The sequence below is a fragment of the Solenopsis invicta genome, chromosome 10, assembly GCF_016802725.1.
Source record: "Solenopsis invicta isolate M01_SB chromosome 10, UNIL_Sinv_3.0, whole genome shotgun sequence".
Classification (NCBI taxonomy): Eukaryota; Metazoa; Arthropoda; class Insecta; order Hymenoptera; family Formicidae; genus Solenopsis; species Solenopsis invicta.
In genome coordinates this window covers 17624687-17638159 of record NC_052673.1, presented here as the reverse complement: position 1 = coordinate 17638159, position 13473 = coordinate 17624687, and the positions used below count along the sequence as shown (strand labels likewise).

General features: G+C 37.8%; 1 protein-coding gene across 2 annotated transcripts in view; it reads right to left on the bottom strand.

The window, feature by feature from the left end:
- LOC105197750 (single-minded homolog 2) overlaps positions 1-10730 on the bottom strand; it is a 50701-nt gene extending 39971 nt beyond the window's left edge. The window contains exon 1 of one of the 2 annotated variants that reach the window (XM_039454127.1): positions 8058-10730. Coding sequence is in view for 1 of the 2 variants with exons in the window: in XM_039454126.1 (XP_039310060.1) it covers positions 470-545 (76 nt within the window). In the remaining variant the exon portion in view is untranslated. Of the gene's footprint in view, positions 1-469; positions 3222-8057 lie in introns of those variants that run through there. The other variant, XM_039454126.1, reaches the window with a different exon arrangement.
- Between the last annotated feature and the right edge of the window lie 2743 nt (positions 10731-13473).

Here is a 13473-nt window from a genome sequence, read left to right as displayed (position 1 = left end):
ACCGACCGACCGACCGACCCACCGACACACGGGCCGAACTTGGACCCGGTCGCTCTGCCAATTTGGCGGGATTATTGGAAGTCGCCGATCGTCCCGGGAAGAGTAACGCAAGAATCGCCGATAAGCGACGCGATAGTTACGACTATTAACATCTCTGGCAGAGTCGCGCGTCGTGCCTCAATTTATGTGTTTTTACTTGTATTTTCATCTTAATTTTCTTAAAAATGGATCGTTCAATCACTTTGGTTTTAGACACTGAAAAGTATCGGGTAGAAATATGTATTACATAAATTTATAAATTTTTATTTATCGAAATCTCAGGTTCTGACGTTTAGAATCGAGAAAGATGATCTTCTACACTATCTATAACCAATTTTTGAACGAAACGAAATGTTTCGCGAACGCTTCCATATGTTATATACGCAAGCGTGAAATTTGCGCGGTACAAAAAGGTGGAGGTGAGACTCACGTTTCATGACGTTGGTGATTGCACTGGACGTTTTATTTAGACCCAGAGCGTTGGTCACGCACGGTGGCGCATGCATGGTCAATCGTAGGCGCGAAGCGACCGGTTTTCCGAAGCCGACCGGTCCGTATCATGGCCTGATGGGTCGCGGGGAGAGTTCGTCGGTCGGGTCGGGGTGTACGCGAGAGGAGCGATGCAACTTAAGGTTGTCTTAAGCAAAACTAAACTTCGGTCTTGCCTCCTCGACATCCCGACATCGCGTATCCCCCCACCATCGGCTTCTTTTCAGTCATGTGGGATTTACGCGTACGGGGAGTAGTTCTCACTCAAATCGGGGCGGTACCCGTTTAAAAGACGAGCATCGGTGTCATCATCGCGCTTACGCCGCTTGCGCGTGTCACTGTATGCGGACGCGTCTAGAATCAAGATACAACTGAGCGATGACCGGTTAGCAGATCTTACTTCTAAAAAATAATAGTAAAAACAAGATGTTCGGTGAAGGAAATCTTGATTATATATTGTATCAATTATATCGACAATCATACACTTGAGTTAATAAGATTTTCTGTGTTAAAAATCGAAATTTAGAAAGATGGGCATTCCTAAAAGCGAATCCGCTTTCCGATTTCACATGTTTAGCGTCAGAATAACACGTAAAAAGAAATGTGTTTTTTCAGACGATTAAACTGTAAAAAAGAATAACAGCTATTGGTTCAGATTCGGATGGTTTTTAGATTCGATACGAATACGTTTTCCGCATCACCGTCCACCGGAGTCAGCTAAGCGAGCTAAGATGACACAACAATCTTCGTTGTGCTTAAGATATCAATGTCTGAGTCATTACACGGTATGCTGATTCGTAGACTTCGCGGGATTATCAAGTCACAAATGCACTTCGCTCATTTGTGCACGGGTGTAGAGTCCTTTAAATTGTTATTATATCCATGTCTTCTTTCAACTCGTGTTTCACCAATCGTATTCTCAATATACATATCTCAAGTATCATATATTACACTGGAGAATAAGGTATCGTCAGCAACAGTCAAATGTCAGTCGTCGTCAGAGGCTGAAAAAGGCGTAAAATGAATCATTTTCGTAATTGTTATTAGAGATAACTGTTAATGTTGCAACGCTATCTGTGACGAGTCAAAAATTGACATAAATCTTTATTACGTTAATGACATCGGTCTATTGTTACTTCAAAGAATCATTAATATTATTTGGAATTTCGTTCAATTGTTACAATGTTTATTTTCTAACTCGACCTGAAACAAGTTCGTCGCTTTCGGGATTACGTCGGACGTCCCGCGTCACTTCTGGGGCGGAGACTCGTGATTTGTCGGTTTGCGTCCGCAACCCGAGCGGATCCCGATATCATAGATCACGCCATTAATATCGATCGGACATGATGCCCGGTGGGCTGTGTAGGAAGTGTCGAGTTTCATGTTTCTACACATGTCCGAACGCTTAAGTCGTCTTCACCTATCCGGTCTCCTGGGACGGGAGCGTGCACCAGCTGTGGCTCGCGGTCTCTTTGATCCCGACCACCGCAGGACCACCACTTCCGGAAATCTGGGCAACGCATCCGCGGATGAAGATATCGGCGTTGCCGAATCGGAGAATCAACGACGTCGCTGCGCGTGCGAATGTGTATCGCCTTATAGCAAATTTCACCCCAATTCGGAGTCTCCCAATTGTGTCGCGAACTTCCGATTCGAAGGAAATCTTTGTTCCAGGAATCTATCTTGGATTATCGAAACGTTAATTGCGCTCGCTATCGAACGCGCTGCGCCGAACAATAAACAAGGGAAAACATAAACCGTAAACCGGGACGGGGATTTTTAACGCGTCGGCGAGATTTCCTTCCTTTCTTTATTTCTTCGCCTGCGAGAAACTCAATGCGTTGCACATTGTGATTCCGTCGAATACGTTTACGTCCGCGCGCGGCTTTCGAGAGCTGCGAGACAAAGCCACTCTCTGTTCTGGCGTTACCCCGCTCCACGTAATGCCCGTAGATTTTACGAGGCTGTAAAGAAGACGTGTAAACTATTCCTAGGGGAGAAGGACCGGTGTCACCAATTTTGTTACGCATAGAATTTCGTTTCGCTGATAAAAATCTCATTGCCAGACGCGAATGACGGCGCGCGAGATAAATTTACCTCCTGTTACACGTAGCTTTTCGAAAGCTTCGTTCGAAAAAAACTGTTTACACAAAAATTTTATTTTGCATTATTTTATTTTGGTTTAAATCATCTATTCGCGTAAACTTTTGATATTAAGATGGAGACAGAAACTGTGAAAGGAGCAAAGATTTCATAAAGATTATGAGAGGAATTATTTAATTTTCAAAACAGAAATTTGTGAAATATATATCATTTTTTTTGTTCGAGAACGATATGAATATCGACAGGTAAATTTTCATGCCATCGCGTATCGCAACGTTTATATTTATTGCGGCTGGTTATGGAGGCGTTAATCTTGATGTGTCAACAATTTATTATATAATTCTTCGGCCAGTTATGCTTATAATAATCCACAATGAAACGTAACACACTGGATATAGAAGATATTAATAAACACCAGTCAGCTTTAACAACTCTTCCGTCATCGAAATTTTTCTTTTAAAACCGAAATTAATAAACAGGAATACAGGAGTCTACAAAATTTAATTATGCTTCTTATAAAGTCTGTTTTTTTTATTATTATTTCATCTGTTATATGTACTTTAAAGATATCTGAGAATTTTCTTTTAGAATTTAGTCTCTCAGAATTATGATACAATGCGAAATTCGAAGAATTTTATTATAATTTTAGTGAAATTTAATAAAATTTTTATAAAATTTAACCAAACTATTTTATAACATAACCAATATATACAATGAAAAGAAAAGGTGTTAACTGTACAAAGTTTCTACTCTTGATTAAAGAAGATTTCTTCAGTTCAAGTATTTATGTATTGAGTTAAATATATAAATGTTTAAAGTTCAAGTATTTCATATGTATTTATGTTAAATACATAAATGCTTAAACTACAGAAATTTAATCAAGTTGAAAAATTTAGTCAATTTAACAACTTTTTTCTCAGTGTAAAATAATACAAACAGTTTGATTAAATTTTACTAAAGTTTTACTAAATAGCACAATTGAACCAAATTACGATTTAACCATAATTTAGAAAATAAATTCTACGAAAAAATTCTCTGCGAAGATTCATAAACAAAAGTTCGAGAAAAATCTAAAATATAACTTAACGGTTTTTTTTTTTAGTTTATTTGGGTTATTGCTGCCCAAGTGTTTTTGGGCCTTAAAAAATCTGAAAAAATTTTATGCACTCTTTTAACATTCCAGAATACGATTTCACAATTGTTTGACCCGAAATGTTTTTCACTTTTTTTTTTGTACGTGTCTGCATTTGCGATAAAATATTTCAAAATTGAAAATTTGCCTTCAAATCCCCGATTGGACCACAAAGAGTTTAATTATCCTCGAGCGTTACAATCGGAGAATTCCAAGTGCTGCAGATATAGACTCGCGTTAGGGAATGTTCGCGCTGCTTTGTCCGAGAGGCAAAAGAATCAAGGAGTTTAAAAGTCTTCGGTGCTCCCGCGAGAGTGGTATATGATCGGCGCGTGTTCGCGCGCGAGGTTTCTCTAGAAAAGCGCGCCGCTGTTTGCAAGCGTTTTGCATATACACGTCGGGCGTCACCCTGAATTACCTAAGAGCTGTTTACGCACGTGCCAGGATGTTGTAAGGCGTGCACCCGCGCGCGCGCGCTCGCGTTCGCGCGCAGGTTCATTCAATTATTGCCACCACCGTTACGACTACCACTTACTTACCACTATTATTAGCCATTGCGACCGAACCATTCATGAATTACTATTATTATTGCCGCGGTAATACGAACGTCACGGTGAACGCTCCGACGATTCGCGAATCGTCCGATTATCCGACAATCTTGAATCGCTTTGAGCGACTCTCGAAAGCTGCAACAGCAACCTCACAACTAAAATCCATTTTTCTGGAATCTGTTTTAGTGTTGGATCTTAAAGTGCAAAAGTAGATTTAGAACGTAGGTTATGTATTTTCGTACTAATTTACATATAAGAATTTTCGATGTTTATTGAATTTCCCGACGTCAGAATTTCAAATTTCAAAGTGGTAGATCCAATATCTGAGAAATTCTGCAAAATTGGTAATAAAATAGACTGCATTATTTTTTTCTAAAGCAAATTTAGAAATCTCAATGTCAAACCTACGTGCTGCTTTAGTTATTAAAAAGTTATTTAAAAAATTCATCGTCGTTAAATATTTAACAATTTTATGAACCTCAAGAGTCGTACGATTTTGAATTTACATTAGTGAATTTTGAAACCAAAAATTTGAAATCTTTAATCGTAAAAACCAGGAAATCATTTTTGGACAATTTTAATAATATTTATTTAAAAAAAAACAATGGATTAACTCTATGATCTCTGTCGATGTCATATATACTGAAGGGGTTTATTTGCAAGATCCTGGAAAAATGCAGAAATAATCCTCACGGGTGTGATTAGAACTTTGTCAGGTTGCTTTCTAGGTTTCGTTCCTTCTTTTGCTTAGAATTTCGTAACCATTACATTAGAGAAATCTTGAATTTAATTGTTTTTACAACGCGAAAGAATGTTACCCTTTTCGCGTGAGAAAGACTTCCGTGCTACGTTTATCGAAAGGATTTAGATATGACAGGAGTTTGGCTTCTCGTCTCAAGCACGACAGCGATAATTCGGCGTTTAAAAAAAAGTTTGAAAATAAAGCTTTGAGATGGACGAAAGGGGGGGTCCAAGCAAGCACACGCGATTCGAAGATTTACGTCGTCGTGACAGCTGCTCGCTCGGCGAAGGCGTAAGTAAGGCTCCTCGGCGCGATGCTTCTGCTACGTGAGCTGCGGAAGGGTATAGCAGGGTATAGAGGCCAGGATCACTCGTAAGGATCACGTCCGACAGTTCCTTCGTACAAATCGCTTTGGGAAACGACACGCCCCGTCGCGGCTGCCGCGGCTGCCGTGGCGCGTTACGCTCCTTCCTTATTTTCTTTACGCGTCGCCCGTTTCCTCCTGCCTACTTCATCCTCGTCGGCAAAATGAGAATCGGAGGCGAACCGGTAACTCGAAAATAGTCCGATCCGTTTCACACGCGCGTCGCGTTCACGAGCGAATAAATCACGCGTTTCAACCCCTTTTGCCTCGACGGCGCTTTTAGACGCGATAGGACGGCTGAGTAGATGCATTCTCGATGCGAGGACATTCTCGACGGCACGCTCGGAAGATTTACGTCGCGCCTCGAGAACGCAGACTTGAAGGCGACTTATCTAGGATAAACATTTAAATCGAGATTTAATGACGGGGGAATCGTATTGGATACTTTGGGGGAAAAATTGTAACACTGGGTTAGTTTCTTTCATAGAAGAGTCTAATTAGGCTTATTTAATATTTAAAAAAATATTGTTTAAGAAAAAACTTTACAATCACAATAAGTAGAAAACGTCCAAATAAATAGAAGAATTTTTATATTTAATATTATTGATCTATGTATTTTTTTTATGTTTATCTTCATACTTTTAAGGAATTTTTATTTTTGAGAAAGATTATTTTACATTAAGCGATTGTATTAAAAGAACATTTTTCGAACATGTTTCGCCTTTTATATAAATTAATAACATTTAAATTAATTCAGTTTCTTCGATTGAAATACTTGTGAACGTTCTCAAAAGAAAAATCAATCTCGCGAGACGTATTAGCGGAAGGGTAGAGGCTCGTACACTGGGTGAAAGATCATGCGGGCGCCGTAACACAATATCGAGATAAATTCAATGCGTTTCGACGAACAATTTACCTGCATCCGAGCTCGAATTACACCTGCGACAAGATAACATTGGTCTATAATCCGAAGGAAATTTCGAGTTAGATTAAACGATACTTTCGCGTTGCGACTTTTAATATGACCGTCGATTCAATCAGTATAAGAATTTCTTAAAAGAAACGTTGATATTTCTAATTGTATTGTTCTTTTAAACTCCGGATCGTTAATCTCATAGTGACACATAAGTAGCTTTGTACAAAAAACATCTATTTTTCTTCAATTTAGAGAAACAGTTTTTAATTTTTTTCTTAAATAATTCTTTTAAAAAGTTATTCGTTATTTATACAAGAGAAAATAATATTAGAAATTTTATTAACGTTTAAGTCACAGTGAATTATCATATAATTCTATGGCAGCAGATTATTATATCGTATATTTTAATTATAATTAATTAATTAATTATGATATAAAGTTACTGTACAAAATAATATAAAAACAGCTTTTTTACTTTGTAAGATCATTTTTGTACAAGTTCTTTTACTAAAACATATGGCTACAATTTCAAATGATCGATTATATTCATTTCTACCGCTTTCTCACGTTATTGGTGTGCAAATACACACCGTTAATCGAAATGCAGAGATGCCAATGATGATTACGAAAGATTACGCGCGTGTGAAACGTCGAAGATATCGAAGATGTATTGGAAAAATCGGTGAATGCGGGTTGTTTTCTACTCTCAAGTTTCGACTTCGACCGTTTGAATGTACGCAGAAGAACACGCGAATATATCAGCTGCGGTTAAATTTGTTTCCGCAGACCAACCTGGGTCGTTTAAAGCCCAGACAATTATTCCATTTTGCCGATTCTACTTTGAACATGTAAAAAAAAAGCATTGCAGGTCATATAATTCCTAAATATTACAAAAGTATACCAATTCTTTTTCTTTTAGATGTTTTAGAGTCAAAAAACTTAAAAAATACAACCGTTTACCAGCGTCCAGGTCTGACTAACAATAAGCAATGAAAAACATATTGGTTAACGGAGGTTTAATATGATATCACAACTTGATATTTATTAATTTAATACGAGAAAAATGTTTTTTTTTTAAGTTTTTCTTCTTAAACTTTGTTAAGAAATAATTTAGTCAATTAATTAACAAAAATTAATATTCATTCATAAACACTATTTTTTGACACCTTTCTCTACGTACGTTTAGTCACGACACTTCTGTATTAATTTTTATTACTTTTACAAGTATAAATAAATTTTTGAATGACTCATATATATTGTTACACCTCTGTTTATGTGACTGTTTATTAGAAAAACATCGTCTATAAATGTTATGATCAATTATGTGTTCTTCATTTTTCAAAGAAAAAAAATTCGCAAATTGAAATTATCAAATCGTGTGTGCAAAAAATGTTAAGTAAAAATTAATTCATATTAATCGTATAATAGATTTACAATAATTAAATTCTATCTACAAAATTTTTAATTACTAAGCAATTCAATCTTTTAAAAAAATAATCCTTTAAGAAATAATAAATAATTTTGATTGCAAGTTAATTTTTACAAATCAAAATTTCAAATTAACTCTAAAACACCGTTATATTTGTGCATCTCACGATTTTTTATTTTGCGAATACATTAAAATGTAGATGGAGGAAGCTTCTTCGGTGCCCGTCATTCTCGCGACGACGATGAATATCTACGTGCCGTTTATTGAGTGCGAAATCGATTGTTTTACGAACCTTTAGCGAGTGCTCGCTTTTATCTCTCATTGGGGTCCGCAGGGGGTGAAACCAATTAATCTCCCTCGGCAGACTCCCTCTGATTTCGCTCGACTTCCTTGGAGACGCGCACTTTTATCAAGCCGACGGTGCTTGACACATTTTCAGCGACGCTTCGAATTTCCTTGCCATTTCCGACACAACTCGCCGATCTCCTCACTCGTATCGTTGCGTGATTTTGAGACTCAACACCATCAACTCGCCGAGATAAATCGTTAAATTGAATTATTTTAATCAGCTATTAATTCCAATTTCTCATTGTTCATTTAAGTGTTCCACAACTTATTGCACAACTTATTTCGTTATTATTGCACTACGTCGCGATTTATTCATTATTGCACAGTTAAATAGAACAAGTTTGAGAAACATTTTAAGTTTGTTTCAAAACTCTATATTTGCAGTAATCCTTTAGTTTTTACTTTTTATTCTACTTTTGATGCACATTTTCACTACTACGTAGTTCACGTACAAACAGCTCCGTTAGGAATCGCTATATTATTTTATTATCATTCAAATTATTTTCTTCCTCTTGTCTCAGTCATTACGTATTATTTAACGGGTAATCTCCTCAATTAATCAAAGCCATTGAGAAATCAACACGAAATAGCTTTCTCATTTCCAGATTTCTTCATCTCACTTTTCTCAGGTTTCTTATCCAACTCCGAGGTGTACGTATCGACAAATTGCTTCTTTCTCAATCCTTCGTTGCAGCAAAACACACCAGAACGCACCGGACACGTTAGTGCAGAATTTCTTGTTGCAAAAACGATCTCTCGTAGTCAGACTCAAATCGATCGCACTCTCAAAGTTTGTTGCATCGTTTCTCCGTCGGAAGCAGAGTCCGTTGCATTGTTTCTCCGTCGGAAGCCGCTATGGAGTCGCCAGTATTATCAAGCGCCCCATTTAACTGCCAGTCAAACTGTATAATTCGCGCCGAAGTTATTGCAGTTCGACAAACGCGGAAGTCACTACTTTAAATGGCATTTAATCGCGCTATCGCGATTCGTCGGTCATTTCTGAAAACACACGAGCGATCCTCCGCGATTTCTTTCCGCCCTTCCTGCCTCCCTTTGAGATTGTCGAACTCTCGTCGCATAATTCACATGGTGGAAACAACGAAAACTATTCGATATCTTTTAATCGCGTACGCGAACACGCACCGAAACTCCGATTCGGCAGAAAATTAAAACCGTTAGTCACTCCGCCAACCTCGCTATCTGCGTCTCCCGTTTCTCGTTCTCCTTCGTATATGCAACACGATATAACTGCCGACGATTGCGATTAATCCTTCTCGATCACGCTAAAATAAATCTCGGATACACTCCACATCTCGTGCAACTCGATCGCGGCTGCCCATCGTTTCTTTCAACGGTATAGAGTCTTTTCCACGGGGTTGCCACGCCGGGTTTTCTCTCAAGAACAAGTGTCGTCATTCGTCGCATATACCTCGCGATCAAACGGTCACACTTTCCCCGCGACGATCACGTCTCTCCTCGACGGACACGTCATCCCGAGTAAGGCGACTCGCGACAGTCGCGACCGTGTGGTCCATTCGCCGTAACGCGACGCGACGATGTCTCTCCTTCGGTGGCGGGTCGAAGTGGACCGCGGCGTTGTGCTCCGACGGCAGGACGTCGCACCCTCTTCCCGGCTATCGCTCGTGTACCCGAGGTCACCGTCGGCGAGAATCTCGTGGGGGACGTCGAATCTGTACACCCCGATCAATTCATCAGGCTGATGGTTACCTCGCACGTGTGCACCATTTACACAGCGCGCCGCGCGTATTTGGCCGTACAACTGGATGCACCGCGTACACGCCGGACTCCCTCTCCCCTACCGCCTATCATGGACCAACAGCCGCCAGGCGATCTATCCGTCGCCCCCGCCTTCGCTGTCCTCCTCGCACCTTCCCACCCTCTATCATTCTCTTGCGTCACCGCCGCGCGGCCCGGTTTGATGTAACGCACGCGGGTGGAACGGTGGTATGGGGACCTGGCATACTGTATCATCGCCAGCAACAACCCTTCTCATTGATAGAGTTATTAATGATTGCGTATATCAATTGTCACTTTCCGTTTATTCTCCGTTAATTTATTATTTATTTACTCGCGAGCGAGTCTGCGTCTCTGCGCGCGAGAGATTGAAGAATCTCTCTCGCTCTCGCGGACGCTTCTGCGATACCCCTCGTCTTTCTCTCCCTATCGTTCCTGCTCCGATTTGCTGCCGTATGTATGAGTTACTTCCGTGATGGTAACGCACACAACGGCAACTTCCGCGTACGTATTACGAGTGAGGAGAGTGGCTATGTGTGCCGGGATAACGCCTCTCGCGTACCATTGGCAGCCTCCGACTCCTCGGCCACTCCCACGTGGGTCTCCCCTCTACTTTCTGCGGAAATATAGGCTCTTGGAGTTTCTCCCTCTCCATCCCTGTCTCCGGCCGACAATCCTCCTCTTCCGCACTACCGTCGCACGGAGCGAGCATCATCCCTATTTCTCGTTTTTAAGGTTCTCGCGCATGTCGCGATGCATGGGAATGAATGGGGGTGAGTTTGCGCCGCCGCGGCCCTTTCCGTATCGTGCAAATCCTCGCCACCCTTCTTAAATTCCGTAACTGGCTAGAAAAACGTCGACGGATGTCGGAGATCGGCGGGATCGATTGTCTTCCTGACTACAACATGTATTATTCGACATTTATTCGACGTACGGCCGTGTAATAATTTAATAAATGCTTGCACGATTTCAGTTTATATAGTATGACTAGGATTATAGTGAATTTTATGTGACATTGAAGGGGCAAGTTTTATCACAATCCTAATAACACGGAATTTTATTAACGTACATTAAAATAATAAATAAGTGATTCGTCTCTAATAAGATTTACTCTTTGAGAGTGAAATTCAAATATTTTAAAAAATCTACATCCTTTATAAAATTAAAATCTACATTTTTTATACAATTAACATTAATACACTTTAAAATTGTTATTATCTACTTACCCTAGCAGAGTTTTACAATCGAACCAGTATCTGGCCTAATACTGGCAAACAGTTATCATTAATTTGCGCTTTTGTTTTTTTTTTCTTAAAAAATCAGTGCCTCTCTTCGCAATATGATTTTTGCAGATCGGTGTTCTTGCGATATATTTATAGCTGAACAATTGAAATCAGATCTATCAGATACTACATTTTAAATATTTATATACACTTTACATCTACATTTTAAAGTAACATTTACTTAACATTGAATTTTCATCACATTTTTATTGCGAATACACACCCCGAACATTTTTAGGTAACAATAAATATAATATTCGATTTCTTAATATTAAACAATAGAAGTATGTGTACGTATAATAAGGCAACTGAGAATACACAGCGTGGTGATTAGATCAAACTTCGAAAACAAAAGATTGTATTACATTTATTCCGATTTTTATATAATTGTTAATGAAGTAAAAGTATTTTAGTTTATTACGCACCAACCACTGTACAATGTATTACCCTACTACACGTTCTTTTATTATTCTTAGTTAAATTTAGAACGAAGGTATCGCGGTGCTGTTAAAATCAATACCTAGACATTAAACGTATTTTGTTAAATCAGCAAAAATATAACAATGTTGTAAATCTTGTTTATAATCTGATAAACGTAATAAAAGATTAATGATTTAACTTCCATTCAAGAAGTTTGATTTATTACATTTACATCGTTCGTCTTTACTTTGTAGTTGTCGCTTTTCCCTTCATGCACCTTCTTTATTTTGTGATTTAAGAAATCACCTTGCACAAAACACCTTGCACGATGTATCGAATGCCACACCCATATGTGCTACAGGTAGTAGTTTTTTCAGATGTCAATGACAAGCATCTGCTAACAACCAAATCCTGCGATTCTCACGTACGAATAATTACAGCTATTCACGAAAAAGCAAAAAATGAAGTTTCATTGGTCCCGCCGGATGAATCTGTCTAAATCTCGACAATGAGCAGAGACAGTTTCTTTTTGTATTATATCTTTTCTTAAAAATTTTTTGTACATAAAATTCAAGGTTATCAATTACAACATTTCAACGATATTGCAGAAACATTGCTAGAATGTACCGTATGGGTATATCAATATACAAAGGCGTTTTAAAAATGGAAATCAATTACTCAGAAGATGATTAAAGGCTCAAAAAAGGCTAACTACCCTGCACTTTTTAAATCAATTTAGTACCTATGCTTTATTAATTAAAAAGTAATTTCAATTTAATAGTTTATACATAAATATTATTATTAATAAATAAATTAGTAAAATAAATAGTAGTAAAATATACATCTCTTTGTAATATAAAACATTTAGCAAATTAATTAAAAATTGTTTAATATTTTAAATTCTTACTAAAAAAGTTCTAGTTCAATGTATTTTTAGACACTTTTGCTATTCAATTGAATTTTTAATTATTTAATTTAAATGGTTATAAATCATTGTTTATAATAACACTTCAATTATTTATTTTAAATACACTTCATAGAAAATACAAACGATTTTGTACTAAAATTTTGTTTATTTATATTGTTTAACTGAATAATATAAAAAAATAATTATTTAAACTTATTTGGATGATCGAATCTTTTTAATTACACTTCATACAAAGTATGAACAATTTTATAAGAAAATTGTTATATTAAGAAATCATTACAAACTTTTAACTTCTTTGATGTATGTAACTTGGGGTCAGAATGTACAGTGCGGTGTAATAATTCGAAGAGCCTAATAAATGGCTGATTTACCGACGCCACATTCTAGCATTTGTTGTATAGACTGTGGCGTCGATAAGTCAGCCATCTACTAGGCTCTTCGAATCCGCAATTGCACCGCACTATACACCCATGGAATTTGATTCTGTCCATGGGGAAATTTTTTAAACTGAGAAGTCACCACTTTCTACATACTCGCAGTTTATGATTAATGTAACGACTAGAGCTTATTGGTCGTTACAGTAATCATAAACTGTAAGTATGTAGAAAGATAACGACTTCTTAGTTTGGAAAATTTTCTTATGAACAGAATCAAATTCCATGAATGTACATATCTGCATCTTGAATCTTCATCCACAGTTTGTTGGATTACTTTATCGACAATCGGAAAATGGAAGTGGCTATTTAGTTCCGTATGCTGAAATGTGTATTGGTGGCAGTAGTGTATAAAACTTTTAAGCTGATATTCATAGTCGATTCTCATTTCAAGACCGTCTTAAGTAATGTCTTAAGATCTAATACAGCTTTGTAATTGTTTGATGATATCTTAAGGGCCACTTGCACCAACGCCGATTAACTTAATCGCTGATTAGTCTATCGGAATTGACCAATCGTATTTGTCGTTAAGTAAAAATG